This window comes from Anomalospiza imberbis, chromosome 3, assembly GCF_031753505.1.
Source record: "Anomalospiza imberbis isolate Cuckoo-Finch-1a 21T00152 chromosome 3, ASM3175350v1, whole genome shotgun sequence".
Taxonomy (NCBI): Eukaryota; Metazoa; Chordata; class Aves; order Passeriformes; family Viduidae; genus Anomalospiza; species Anomalospiza imberbis.
In genome coordinates this window covers 50,145,592-50,158,461 of record NC_089683.1, presented here as the reverse complement: position 1 = coordinate 50,158,461, position 12,870 = coordinate 50,145,592, and the positions used below count along the sequence as shown (strand labels likewise).

Here is a 12,870-nt window from a genome sequence, read left to right as displayed (position 1 = left end):
AGTTTTTGAGACATTGCATCTCTGATAGCATCTTATTATATATGCCAGCACTAATGAAACAAATTGACTAGACAGAAAACTTAGCAGGCTTATATTGCATACTTTTAATTTTAAAACTTTAGTAAAAGAAGAAAAAACAACTTCCATGGAAAGCTTGCAGGGCCTGTTAAGAGAAAAAACTAAAAACTTTTGTTATCCATCATCATCTCCTAAATTTTTATATGAGATTAAAGTTTTGTCTCAATCTCTTCAGTTCTGGGGGTTTTTTGCTGTGCAAGAAAAAATCAGTCATGCCATTTCAATAGGAATTTTAATACTCAAGTAAATTAAATATGAATTATTATGTGTTTTCCTGAAAATCACTTCCCTGATGTGGTCTCATTTCCTTCTTTTTTTTTCTTTCCAGGTACTTGTATTTGCTGTTTTCTGAAGATGATCTTCTTCCATTTGAGCACTGGGTCTTCAACACAGAAGCTCATCCTCTCCCTGTTCTTCACAAAGATGATGGAAATAAAGAAGAAAACCAGAAATAGATGAAGATTAATTTATACTTTGTTTCATTCCTTACATTTCCAGGACTTGGACACATGATTTGGTTTTAAATTCCTAAGTTAAATTTTTTAATCAAGTGTTTTGCAGTCTGATTTCTTTAACAGTAAATTTGTATGAATGTACCCTATTAATTACGATACAACCTTAATCCTCTAATTCAGATTAATACCTTCTTAGAAGTGAAATAGGGTATCTTCCCAGATTCTGTTAGGCTGCAGTGTCATTTTGGCCAAAAAAAGCAGGTCTGCATGTTACTTGTCTCCTGTTATGCTTTTAATTTGACTGCAAAATTCTTCTCTCCTCTGTGAGGAGATGTATGCTTTAAGCTGTAATATTTTGCCATGTTGCAAAAAGCCATATTGAATTAAGTATAAAGAGCTTTTTCCTTTTTTTCTTTTTTTTAATGTTCTATATTAGTTTGTTTTGTGTGTCATCCAGGACAAATTTTGTGACTGTGACAGCCTCTTCTTATGCGGGTCTATCATTACTTGCTGGAGTATCTGATGTATTTCATTGTCAATGAAGTCTACCTAGGGGTATTTTCATCTCATGCAGACACAACTCTGAAACTGCAGTATAAGTTGAAGTTAGATTAAACTAGTTTCTATGGATTTAGCACATTAGTTAGCAGACCTTAGTTTTTCAGGTTTTGATTAGAATATTGTAATAGAATAAATTGTTTCCTCCCTTTTCTAGGTGGTGTTATTCTTATGTCTTTAGTCAAGCTACTATGGAGTAAAATAAGGTACTCATTTCATATTAAGAAAGGGACTATTTACCTTCTTTATATATTTAGTCCAGTAGCTTTCATTTGGTTGGTTGGCAAAAAGAAAATCACTCAATGACATTTTCCTGGAAGCTTAGAATTATATCAGATACAATTTGTATGTTTTTCTGTTACTTTTGCAAAAATTCAGGTAGGTCCAGACTTGACACCAGACTTGATGGTTAATTGTCACAAAGCAATTTGATGTATCTGTATGAATAAAGATAGACATTCAGATGCCTTGAAGAAAACCTGTCTCCTCAAAAGAAGGTAAGTCATTCAAAGAGGAAGCTATCCTGCATTGAACTAAAACTTTCTGACAACACTGTCTCATCTTAAGTAACAGAAATGCAATGTGCTTAAAAATACTCCTTAGAGTAGAGGCCTGACTTACTAAGAAAGGTAACAGCTTTGCCAAAAATGTTTTGCTCTGTGGCATCACCAAAGGGAAAAAGAAATGAGGCACTATTAATTCCTGTTTCTACGTGGTTTGAAGTGGTTTACATGATTTTTAAGTCTACCTGTGTTTTCATTTAGTGATGGGAAGACTTCCATACATTTCAGGTAGGAAACACCTGGCTTCCCATTCTGAGAAAGAACATTATTCATTGACTGGACTGTAGTGAAACAAATCTGGTTCTGAACAGTAACATTCTTGAATGGTATTTAGTAAGGTAGCTTACATGTCCAGCATTGCTAATCACAGCTGAGGGAACACATTTGTTTAGGCTTTAGAGTACATTTTTCCTATGCTGATACAGGTCTGCAGTGGAGGTTTTCTTAGGTAGCAGCCAAAAATAACTAATTACACTTTTATATATAGCAGCTGGAAGCTGACCCATAGAGTTTGCCCTCAAGTCTGTAAAGACAGTGCTGCCTGTTGCCTCCCGTGCTGACAGAGGAGATGGCATGTGCCACACAAGGTGCCAAAGATGTTGGTGCAGGGGGCAATGCAAGGATCCACTGATGCTCCAGTGCAGGCTTGGCAGAGCTAGGCATTCCTACACAGGAGTTATTGGGGCACCTTGGTGAGCTGGGCCACCCAGCACTGGGAGAATGGATAGAAATGGATGTGTAGGTAAAGCCTGCTTACACAGAGCCAGGCACAGCAGCTCAAAACTTTTTGATCCACTGGCTTTTTTTAATTATTATTTTCTTTTTTAAAGTATGGATTCTCTCATGTCACAGCAGGTTTCTGAACCCAACCAAGCTAGGATGAGGTCTTGGCTCGCTCCTCTGTTGAAAAGCAGAAATTCTGCTGCTTTTGAGTCTCCAGAATTTGTACCATTGGAGGACTATACTTCACTGTATTTCTTTATAAATGGTATTTATAAGGAAAATTTTTTTCCATCTCTTGAACCACCATAGCTGTGGAATAAAACCAAAATATTTCCTCCCTTTTTAACATGTAACAATAATTACTTCTTTCTTAGTTATGTTTACTGGGTCACCTGCTGCTACTGGCCCCCACATGCATGTGCTGCTTTACACCTCATCTCATTTAAATAACTACTCAGACAGAAATAGTCTTTGAGAAGTCTGTTTTCTAAGCCACTTTCTACGTGGTTTTCTTAACCAAGGTTTACTTCCCCCAGCTGTCTGTAGTGGTGTTGCTGGTACTTAGCGAGCTGAAGAGAAGAGTAGAGAAGCAGACAGGTCTTCTGCATGTTTCAAAAGCAGGCTCCAGTCACACAGCTCTATGTGCATTGGGTCTTATGTGCTTAAATATAAGCATCATGGTTGTTTCCTTGTAAAACAGACATTTCATATGAATTTTTCTTAGCATGGGAGTTAGGATGATTTGAAAGAGCACAAATTTGATGTGGTATTGGTATTCAGGTTGTATGTACAAACTGCACTATACTGTACTTTTTGTAAAGTAATGTAAGTAGACGAGAAGATTGTACAACATGTAGATCTGCCAGCTGTAAGAAAAAAAACTTTTCATAAACTGAGAATATATAATTTTTTTTTTTAAATAATCCCAAAGCACCAAAGTTAGAGCAATCATTTTCAAACAGTCCACTGCTTTGTTAGATCAGTAAGATAACATGTATTTTAATTCCCATTCATGTAACTAATTTCATGGAAGTGGCTAGTGATGGTGACTTTGTGCTCCCAGTCATTCCTAAGAGCAAAAGAAATTGCTTATTGTTGGGGGGGAGGGGGTGGCAGGGGGGAGAAGACAGTGACATGGACACATTATCTTTGCATAAACACACTGCCCACACTTCTTCCATTTCTTTGTAGCATAATAATGCATTTAAATCAACATATGTTGAGTCCCAAGAGGTAGATCCCTTTAAATGGCACCAACATTGTTTCACAGGGAAAACTTTTTTTTATTGTTTGTGAGATAAATATTGCATATGTGTTGGTTATACACAGATTTTTGCAATGCCCAATGGCTCACTGTTTCTATGGTAACTTCATACATATCCATTTCTATCATGTATTTAAATTGGTTTTGATTTGTACATATTCCATTTAGTCTTTTCATCTTTATATAAACTGAAATTATGGAATACATAACAGATCAAGATGCTTAATTTTTAAGAACTTATATTTGTAAAAATTTCTCTATTGTGAATAAAGTCTTTTAATATATCTGTTCAACTGGTTATAGTTTTTTTTTTTTTTACATGTGTTGCAGAAGTAACTATAGGAATCTGCTGCTTATTCTGGTTTAGCTGCTGTACTCACAAATTTTTGTCAGTACTCTGTGTACTTGTTAAGATCGCGTTCTTAATGTCAGTGTATAGAATTTCTACCACTGAAATAAGTTTCTAGAAATTTTTGTCAATAAAATTCAGCATACCAAATGCATTTTGGTAGAAAATGAGCCTGCTAATGAAAAGAGAGAAGCTGGAAAGTAGGAGGTGGCAGGCAATAAGCACAGTGAAGGTCAGTCACTACAATTCATGCTCTGCACAACACAAGTGGGCAAAGCTAAATGCCATTTAGGAGCAAACAGTGCAGTAGAGATGACAAGGCTGTCACAGTGCCCAGTGTTACATGACCATGTAATGAAATCCTGTCGTTAGCCCATGCTCCAGAGGAGAGGGAAACAGTTGTCATAGGAACTGTAACTGTATTTTGTTTCAGAAGGACTTTAAGATTTCCAATCTAAATATTGAAATAACAGCTTCACCTCCTGGATAACCTTGTTTTCTCTGTTTAGTAGAAAGCCTCCTCCTAAGATGATACTGAAATAAACTGCTGTGGTTTTATAGAACAGTCTTAGTATCAATTTCTGTCAAAAGACTTACTCATTAGACTTGCTTAAATAATTTTTGAGGGTAGCTCTGAGATTTTTTTTGCAGCAGTTTCAGCTACACAGTGAAGTCTTTGGGGCAGTGAGCAGACAGTGCCCTCCTGTAGCTGGCCGCAGGACTAGACAAACTGCTACTCAGGGCTGGCCGCAGGACTAGACAAACTGCTACTCAACAAGGCAGACATGAACTAATGCAAACCTTCCTGCAGACTGGGATTCAGAAGAGATGTAAATGCAAGCCTGGGTTAGAATTTCAACCAATATAGTCTCCTTAATTGGATGCTTGGTGTGGTTTGTTTTCTGCAGGGGAAAAGAGAACTAGGACTGAGTTGACAATTAGTCAAGACAAGCAGGGTTTGCCCCATTTGCATTGTCCTATGGCCTTGATCTGTCACAAGAGGAACTCAGCGCTCACGTGGCAGCATCTGATCTGCTTTAATCTTGGGATTAGTCTGACCTTGTTGATCTCAAATGCAGGAGGAGAGGTTATACATTGAAAAGCAAACTGTCAAACCCAGGAAATGGTCACTGAGACTCAAGGTAAACCACAGGGTTTTGCTTTCCTCTGGGTTTATGCATTCATACATGCAGAATCCAGCTAGAGTCCAGCAGGCTGTTAGCATGCAGCATTATTCCAAAGCCAGCACCCTCGTGACCCTCATGTCTCAGGTACCTGCTTCTCTGTCTGCATCAGCTCTCACTCACCCTGTAAACTTACCATATTAAACTCTCCCACTGGAAGCCCTTCTAAAACTTCCATGCGGTCTCCAAACTCTGTGTACGCTTTGTGGCCAAGTTGTGGAAGGCAGTTGACCTTTTACCATTCTCATGCTGACATTTTAAAGTACCCCTCTCATTATTAATATTTTATGCCTTCATTCTAGTTGTGTTTTGCTTTCACATCATCAAAGTAGGTCAGAGCTATAATTAGTCTTGAGCACCTCAATAAAAGTTATTTAAAAAAAAAAGTTAATAAAAAAATAGGCAGTGTGCTTTTAATGTACTGCAACAATCTTGTCCAGAAAAAATACTATTGTCCACGTCTTACTTTAATCCCAAACCTGAAGATTTCTCACTAAAAAAGTGAGAGAACATGCAGATTCTATTTGTGTTTTATACTAAGATATATTTACAGATCTAAGCAAAACTTACAACTACCTACTTCTGCCATAGGATTTGACAGACTGTAATATAGTTCTCAGTATCTAATTCTCACTTCTTTCTGTTCCAAAGTGAAAAAATGAGGAGGCAACAGTGTCACACTGAAGTATATGAACATTTTCCAATAGAGCATTAATTGGATGGCCATTGCTGAAACCTGCTTGGGCAATCTTCCATCTTGATATCCATGGTGTCACCAAAAAATGGGCTAACAGGGAGAAATTTCTTGCATCAATGAACATTTTTTCTTTCTAAAAATAACTTGTACAGCAAGAGAACCAGCTCCATTTAAGTCAGTGGCAAAATTGTTCATTTTAGCTAAGTCAATTTTTCGCTCAGAGAAAGCAATTCCATAGAATTTTACATGGAGACTTGTGGGGTGGATACAGCCTAAGGAACACTTGAGGAAAAGGCAGCAGGCATGCTATTTTTCTCCTTTCTTTTATTTTTTAATATCCTACAGATTATCTGTTTCTCAAATATGGTTTAGACAATAAACATCATGTATGAATTTATTTTCACTAAGCAAACTCTCCACCTTCTTATCACTCAGAGCTGTTTTTCCCAATGAAAACAAATCAGTGGCTTCAATTCAGCTGTTGCTTGGCTTCTTTAATGAAAGTGTGCATGTCTTAACTTGAATAGCTTCAACAAAATTTGAAGCTTTCTTTTCCCTATCATTCTAAAATGTTTTAATATATCACATATATCACTCTGTTTCCAACACTGGCTGCCAAATACACACAAAGCCAAATCTTTGGCTTTCATATTTTGCATACAAAATCCTGCAGCCTCTTTCCATTTCTCAGCAAAAACTTTACATCCAGACACAGTAGCGAGTTCCCATTTTGTGAGACTCCATTAATTTTATGAAATATGCTGACAACTACTTACAAGCATGACATAAATATTATATGTTAAAATAGAAGTACGCTTGTCAAATAAGAGGCCATTTTGGTATGCATTATTAATAACAACCATTTCTACTCTGTAGTGCCATAAAGGTAAAGCAAGTTATGTAGACACATTCTCTTCCTGAAAATATTTACAACAGGAGATAAGGTAAATCTAAGTCACTGGGCAATTATTCAAACATGAAAAGGGCAGAGGGAGATCAGCAGTGAAAAGAGTAAGGCAAAATGGGTCACTGAAAGCACTGGGTTGAAAGGAAGATGGCAAAGAGACAATGACATAACTTATAAACAGGAACTGCTGCATCAGGCAAGATGACCCATGAGAACAGTAAGGTACTTCAGAATGGAGGAGGAGAAGGAATCAGAGATAATGTGTATGAATCACAAGTTGGGCAATTCAAAAGCATCATCTTCAGACAGGCCAAGAATTGAAAAACGGCACTTCCTTTCAAGGACTGGGGCTCACAGAGCAGGCATGCTGTAGAGGGAAGCTGTAGTGTGCCTGTTCTGCATCTCCAAGGGCACTGACTTTGAAAATCACACACTGAAATCAGTCATTGAAAACATTTACAACAACCAGAAATAAAAATATTTTAAAAACATTACCCAAATATTACCCTGCATTGCAAGATGGTCTCCTGTCCTCTCACAACTCCAAAATTCCCCTCCCTCATCATGGTGTATCTATGCATCTGTGCTTCCCCATGGCACAGGAGGCTGCTGGATGGCTGAACATCTGCCTGCTCATGGGAAGCAGTGAATTAATTCCCCATTTTGCTTTGCTTGTGTGCACAGCTTTTGCTTTCCCTGTTAGTGCCTTTATCTCAACCCAGGAGTTTTCTGGCTTTCACTCTTCCAGTTCTCTCCCCGATCCTGCTGGTGGGGGAATGAGGGAGCGGCTGCCTGGGGTTAAACCACAACGCCAGGAAAAGTTGCAATTATTTGTGCATAGCTTTCCTTTCTTGGGTTATTAACTCTCTGTCCTTAGCTTCTTCACTTCACATTTACTTGAACCCCTCACTGGATTTATCCTTTCATTTGGAGGTGGGAATCTAGAGGCATTCTTCAAGTAAATCACCAAGAGATGCACACAGACCTTTAAAGGTTAGGAGAGATGGAGATTTCCCTGAACTCACACAGCTCTTCCCTGCCTACCCAGACCTCAAGCATTTGTACAGCTTCCTATATTTGAATTGGCTTTTTTTATAATCCTGGTGGCAAATCCCAGCCCAGGCTGCAAAGCAAAAGAATTAGCACTCGGGTTCGAGTGATCACTGGGGACTTCAGAAAGTCCTAGGCTGAAGCTGTTTGTAGTTTTTAGCCAAGAGCCCCAAATTGTTGTAAACAACAGTATTTGCAGATCTGCAGCACGATGAGCTGATTAAAAGCCCAGAAGTACCAAATGTACTATATGTGATAGTAGCGACACAGCAGCATCTTCAGAGTAATTTAGGGGAATGTCATAAAGAGGCACAAAGTATTTTTCTGTCTCCAGTTACCAGCCGTAATGCGTAAAATATTCATTAAGAAAGGGCAGCCTGCACATCATCACCACTCAGAGGAACCAGAAAGACCACAAAAATGAAAAGAGAAACATAATCATTATATTAATTACTGATAATGTAAGGTTTAGCAACTCCATTTCCCATTATAATAGCCCAGCTTCAAAAAGACTGATGCAAACACTTCTTAGGAAACAAAACACCAGTACAAATGAGCCAGTCTCCTTGCTTGGCTTTCTTAAGAGCCTAAAATTGCTGAAAGTGACCAGATTAGGCAAAAATGGACATTTTGTGGGATTTAATCCATTGACACCAATAAACAAGCATTACCCACACTGCAGAACCAATGCATTCTTGCTAGACCCATAGATTTTTATAAAGCACCTACTCGAACCTTTGAAAACCAGAGACCATCTCAGAGCCAATCCAGAACTCCTCTCTTGCTCCACCTTCAAAAGTAAAACACACACCACCACTGCTATCCTTCCCCACAGTGACAGAACAAGGTTCCAAGGTTCTCCAAAGTTAGCAATGCAACATCTTTACCTCTTTTCATGCTTTTTTTTTTTCTTTTTACATCCACTTCATCCTTGCCCAAGTCTCTTATGTCAGGCAATCTCTAAACATTGAGAGGGAGCTGCCATTCAGCCCACACCACAGAGTAGGGCCCTGACCCTCCTTTAACTCGGGGATTTTCACAACACTTTCACTAGCAACAGTCCTGGAAGGAAATTCCCAAGCAGATTTCATTACATTCCCAAGCACTGACATGCCCTCAGTCCAGCTTATTTGTCCAACAAGGTAGGTACCTTAGAAGATGATGTACTTCATCTCAGTCTCATAATGCCTACTCCCACAGGCCCTAATCTTTTTATTACTATATAACTTTAAAACCAAAGGATGTTTGCTTTTCTTTCAAGATTACTTTCCGCTCTGTCCCCAGGAAAGATGTGCAGACTGAAATACACTTGGAACAAATATATCAGCCACAGGAGAAGGAGAGGAGGAAATGCTCTTATTCAAACATAGCAATAGAGCAGCACCACACCAGAGTCCTATTTTCTGGTGCCTCACTTGGGGAGAGCAAATCCCTCTACAAACTAGCCAAGAATTAGATCTGTATTTACAGGAGGCAGCATGTACACCATGCACACTAAATGACTCACCCGAGGTTACAGAGCCAGGCAGTCAAACCCCCTCAGCACAGCTGCCAACTCCCAGCTCCACTCAGCTTTCCAGCTGCTCAACAATAATCTTCTTCCCATCCCCATGTAAGACATGAGCCAATTTTACTTTTATGAGACTAAATTACCTCTATTCATCTCCTGTCGCTGTAAATGAGTTACTAGTGAACTCCCTCATTTCTCAAAATTTTATTCACAAATGTCTTTATAATTCCGTTTACCTGTACATGAAGAGATACACGCTGTTTATACAAGCATAAATCAGGTATGATTTACTTTGCATTAAGTTGCTGTTTCTTTTACTGCTGGAGAAGAGACAAGTGTAAGTAGTAAAAGCAAGCAATTTTTTTTTTTTTTTTAAATTAGAAGTGGAGAGACTATGGCCAATATGTCTTAAATGGGGAAAGGTTTCAGGTGTCAGACTCAAAGAGACAGCACCATGAAGCAGCAAGCACAGCACACGTCCCTCAACATGTGGGAGCAGATTTAGGATGCTTCCTGCATTCTTTCTTTGCGTTCCCTGTGAGGCAAGGAGGAAAAGGCACACTACATTCAGATTGCTCCACGAGCAGTTGGGTGCAATCAGGAGTCTGCCACATAAGAGTGCAAGAATAACCATAAATAAATTGGTGCAAAGATATACTCAAAGGGATACTAGGAGATACCTTCATCTTCCACTATGCACAATGACACAGGGCAGCAGGTAAATGGTCGTGACCTGACAACACTCCTGGAAAAAACATTCGATTTCTAACCATAATCCATTTCTCAATGGTGATTTAGTCTGGCCACATGTGTTTGTACCTCTCCAAGGGCTTTCTATCCTCTCAGGTTGACTTCAGACAATTTTTTACCAGAGATAAAGTGCTCCAGTTCCACTAACAATCACACACCATAAAAACACAACACTAAGAAAAAGGAGAGGGGATTTTTGACAGCTTTTGATCCCATCAAATGTGGTGGTGGTGGTAAATCAGTTGGGAATATGGAGCTGCTCACATTAGGAAAAATAGGAACCACACAATCAGACATCAGTAACTCACGGCAGCACTGCTGGCTGCTCTCAGCAAGAGAGATATCAGGCAGGGGTGGGGAGGCAGCTGCACCCCAGCAGGAGCTGCAGTATTTTGGAGGCAGCAGCAAGGGAAATTAGCAGGTTGTGCTGTGCAAGGTCAGGTCTGTAAGGAAGAACCTTTGAGCAAAGACTCTACTTTAAGCCAAAGAGAACTAGCTCCTTAGCATCTATACCTGCAACCAAGTTATTTTTCCCTTGTGGGAATGCCCAAAATGTGCCAGGTCCTTCTCCTAGCCTGAGGAGGCTACCTCCATTGGCAGCTTATACTTTAACAAAATGAAAATGAAGTTGTAATTTCCAAATAAGCATCTCTTATGCCTATGAAGGGATTTTTGTTTCCCCAGTCTCGTGACATTTTCAGGCTGTTTTTGACCTTCTTTGATAGCTTGGAAACTATAGTCACATCAGGGTTTCTGTAGCCAAAACTTTAAAAAAATAAGTGTAAGAACCATATAAAGAAGATGAATACTTAACAATATTTTCTCCTTCGCTAAACAGAAATAAGCAAAGCCCTGAGAGTTGTTTGGCTTTTTTTGGAGTTTCACTTAACGGCAGGTAAGAGGGGAAGAAAAGGATCTTTTACTAAAAAGTAAGTCTACTACAGTTCAATGGATTTAGAATTCCCAAGTTTTCAATTAAAACCTGGATCAAAGTAACAATGAATGCCAGTTGGAAAGCCTGCATTCATCTGAAAACAGAGACTAATAAGTCCAGAGCTTTCCAAAGTCATCACATTCAGCAGCCCCACAAGGGATGGAGAGGAGCAGCACAGACCTGCTCAGCCAGTTGGGCTGTCAAGTGGTTTTTATTTCCCTGTGCGAGAGAGCAGGAAAGGTGTTGAGCAGACAGATGACGAAAAAATGGGGGGAGGAGGGCAGAACATCAGAGGAAACAAATTCATAAGAATAATTTAATTTAGAACATAAAATTAATCAAACAAAATAGAGGAACAGATGCGAAGGGATTTGAAACTCCTTCTTGGATCATATCCCCTTAACTTTACTATACTCACATTCTGAATGTGATCTTATTTACTCAGAATATTGAAACCATATTAATTAAGCAACAAAATGCTCTAGACAGCTTGTTGTTAGGATTATTTACATACTATGCGTGTTAAAGGGGGAGGAGGAGAAATTAGTATCTCCATCCTGAGAGGTGACTAAAGGCTAGAGGAAGCAATTCCAGGCTTTTTATAGCACGAAGGATTCCTCTTTGCTGTCGGAGCACTTGCCACAGTCAGTTTTTCAAAGGACTCTGCTAATTAAGATATGTACTTATACAAGCAAATATTTGGCTGTCTCAGTGCTGCTGTTATCTCCCTTGTGAAGCTGAGAAAACCCAGGCAAACAAAGGAATAAGGAGATCTGAAATTTCCCCTCTCTGACCCTGCTAAGGAGACTAAGCCAGGCATCTGCAGTAACCACAAGGTGATTAGTACAGCGAGGACAAACAGATACAAATCTAGATGAGACTTCTGGGGAGCCTGCCAAGGAACATGCTGCCTTCCCAAGCAGAAGCTGTGCCACTCTTCACGCTGCCATATAACTGATATGAGACCTTGGGAAGCAAACTACAGAGCCCAAGGAGGGGCACTGGGTTTGCTTCTGAGGTAGCACAACAGAGGTCACATCACTGACTTCCCTGGCTGGCCAGGCCTGCCTGGTGTGCAGGACACAGATGAATTCTGCCTGTACAAACAAACTTAACAAACAGAAATTACGAGCAGGAAAGCAAGGAGGGAGTTCATCAACAGGTACTTGCCTGAATATTTCAGGTAAAAGAGGCAATAGGAAAGTCATTTTCTTTCTTCACACAAAAAGAGCTCACTTTACAATCCTTGCCCTGCCTTCAAGTTTAGCAGTTTAGCAGAGATGGTGCCACAGTCTTTTCCAGAAGGAAAGAAATAAACTCTGCTTGTGTTGAAGCTGGATTCACATTTAAGGCACACTGCAGATTTCCCAAGCAGCTAAAAACACAGGCCCTCACACCTGTGTAATTGACTGAGACAACTGCATCTGTGCTCCAGGTGCCTTCACTACTTCCTAATTGTTTTCCTTTGGAGAAGGATGAACCGTTACCACCTGAGCTTTTCTTCATAGTTTTAGGCTTCCTAATCTGATGTACCAGCCAGTCCCTGCAGAGCAGTGAGGAACTGATGCCTGAATAAGTACAGCTGAGAGAAAAAGCCTAAAGTCTCTCATGGCCTGGGCTCAGTGTCCATGACCAGCAGCAGAATGATGCTTGAGAGGACAGAAGACAGATTAAAAAAATAATAATAAAAAAGCAGTTTATATGAGGAAGGCTCAGTCCTGGTGGGAGCCCTACATGTATATCATGTTAGTTAAGAGCATAGACTTCATTGCTGCTGTGGAAAAACTGTTTTTTTCTCCATTGAAAAGTTTATACACATCTTTCCTCTTGCAAGAGAATGCTATTTTA

At 39.5% G+C, this 12,870-nt stretch overlaps 1 protein-coding gene across 1 annotated transcript in view; it reads left to right on the top strand.

Moving 5' to 3' along the window:
• The window catches only part of MAN1A1 (mannosidase alpha class 1A member 1), a 137,899-nt gene extending 134,246 nt beyond the window's left edge, over positions 1 to 3,653 (top strand). The window contains exon 12 of the mRNA XM_068184355.1: positions 407 to 3,653. Coding sequence (XP_068040456.1) covers positions 407 to 533 — 127 coding nt within the window. The 3' untranslated portion in view covers positions 534 to 3,653. The remainder of the gene's footprint in view (positions 1 to 406) is intronic.
• The last annotated feature ends 9,217 nt before the right edge of the window (positions 3,654 to 12,870 follow it).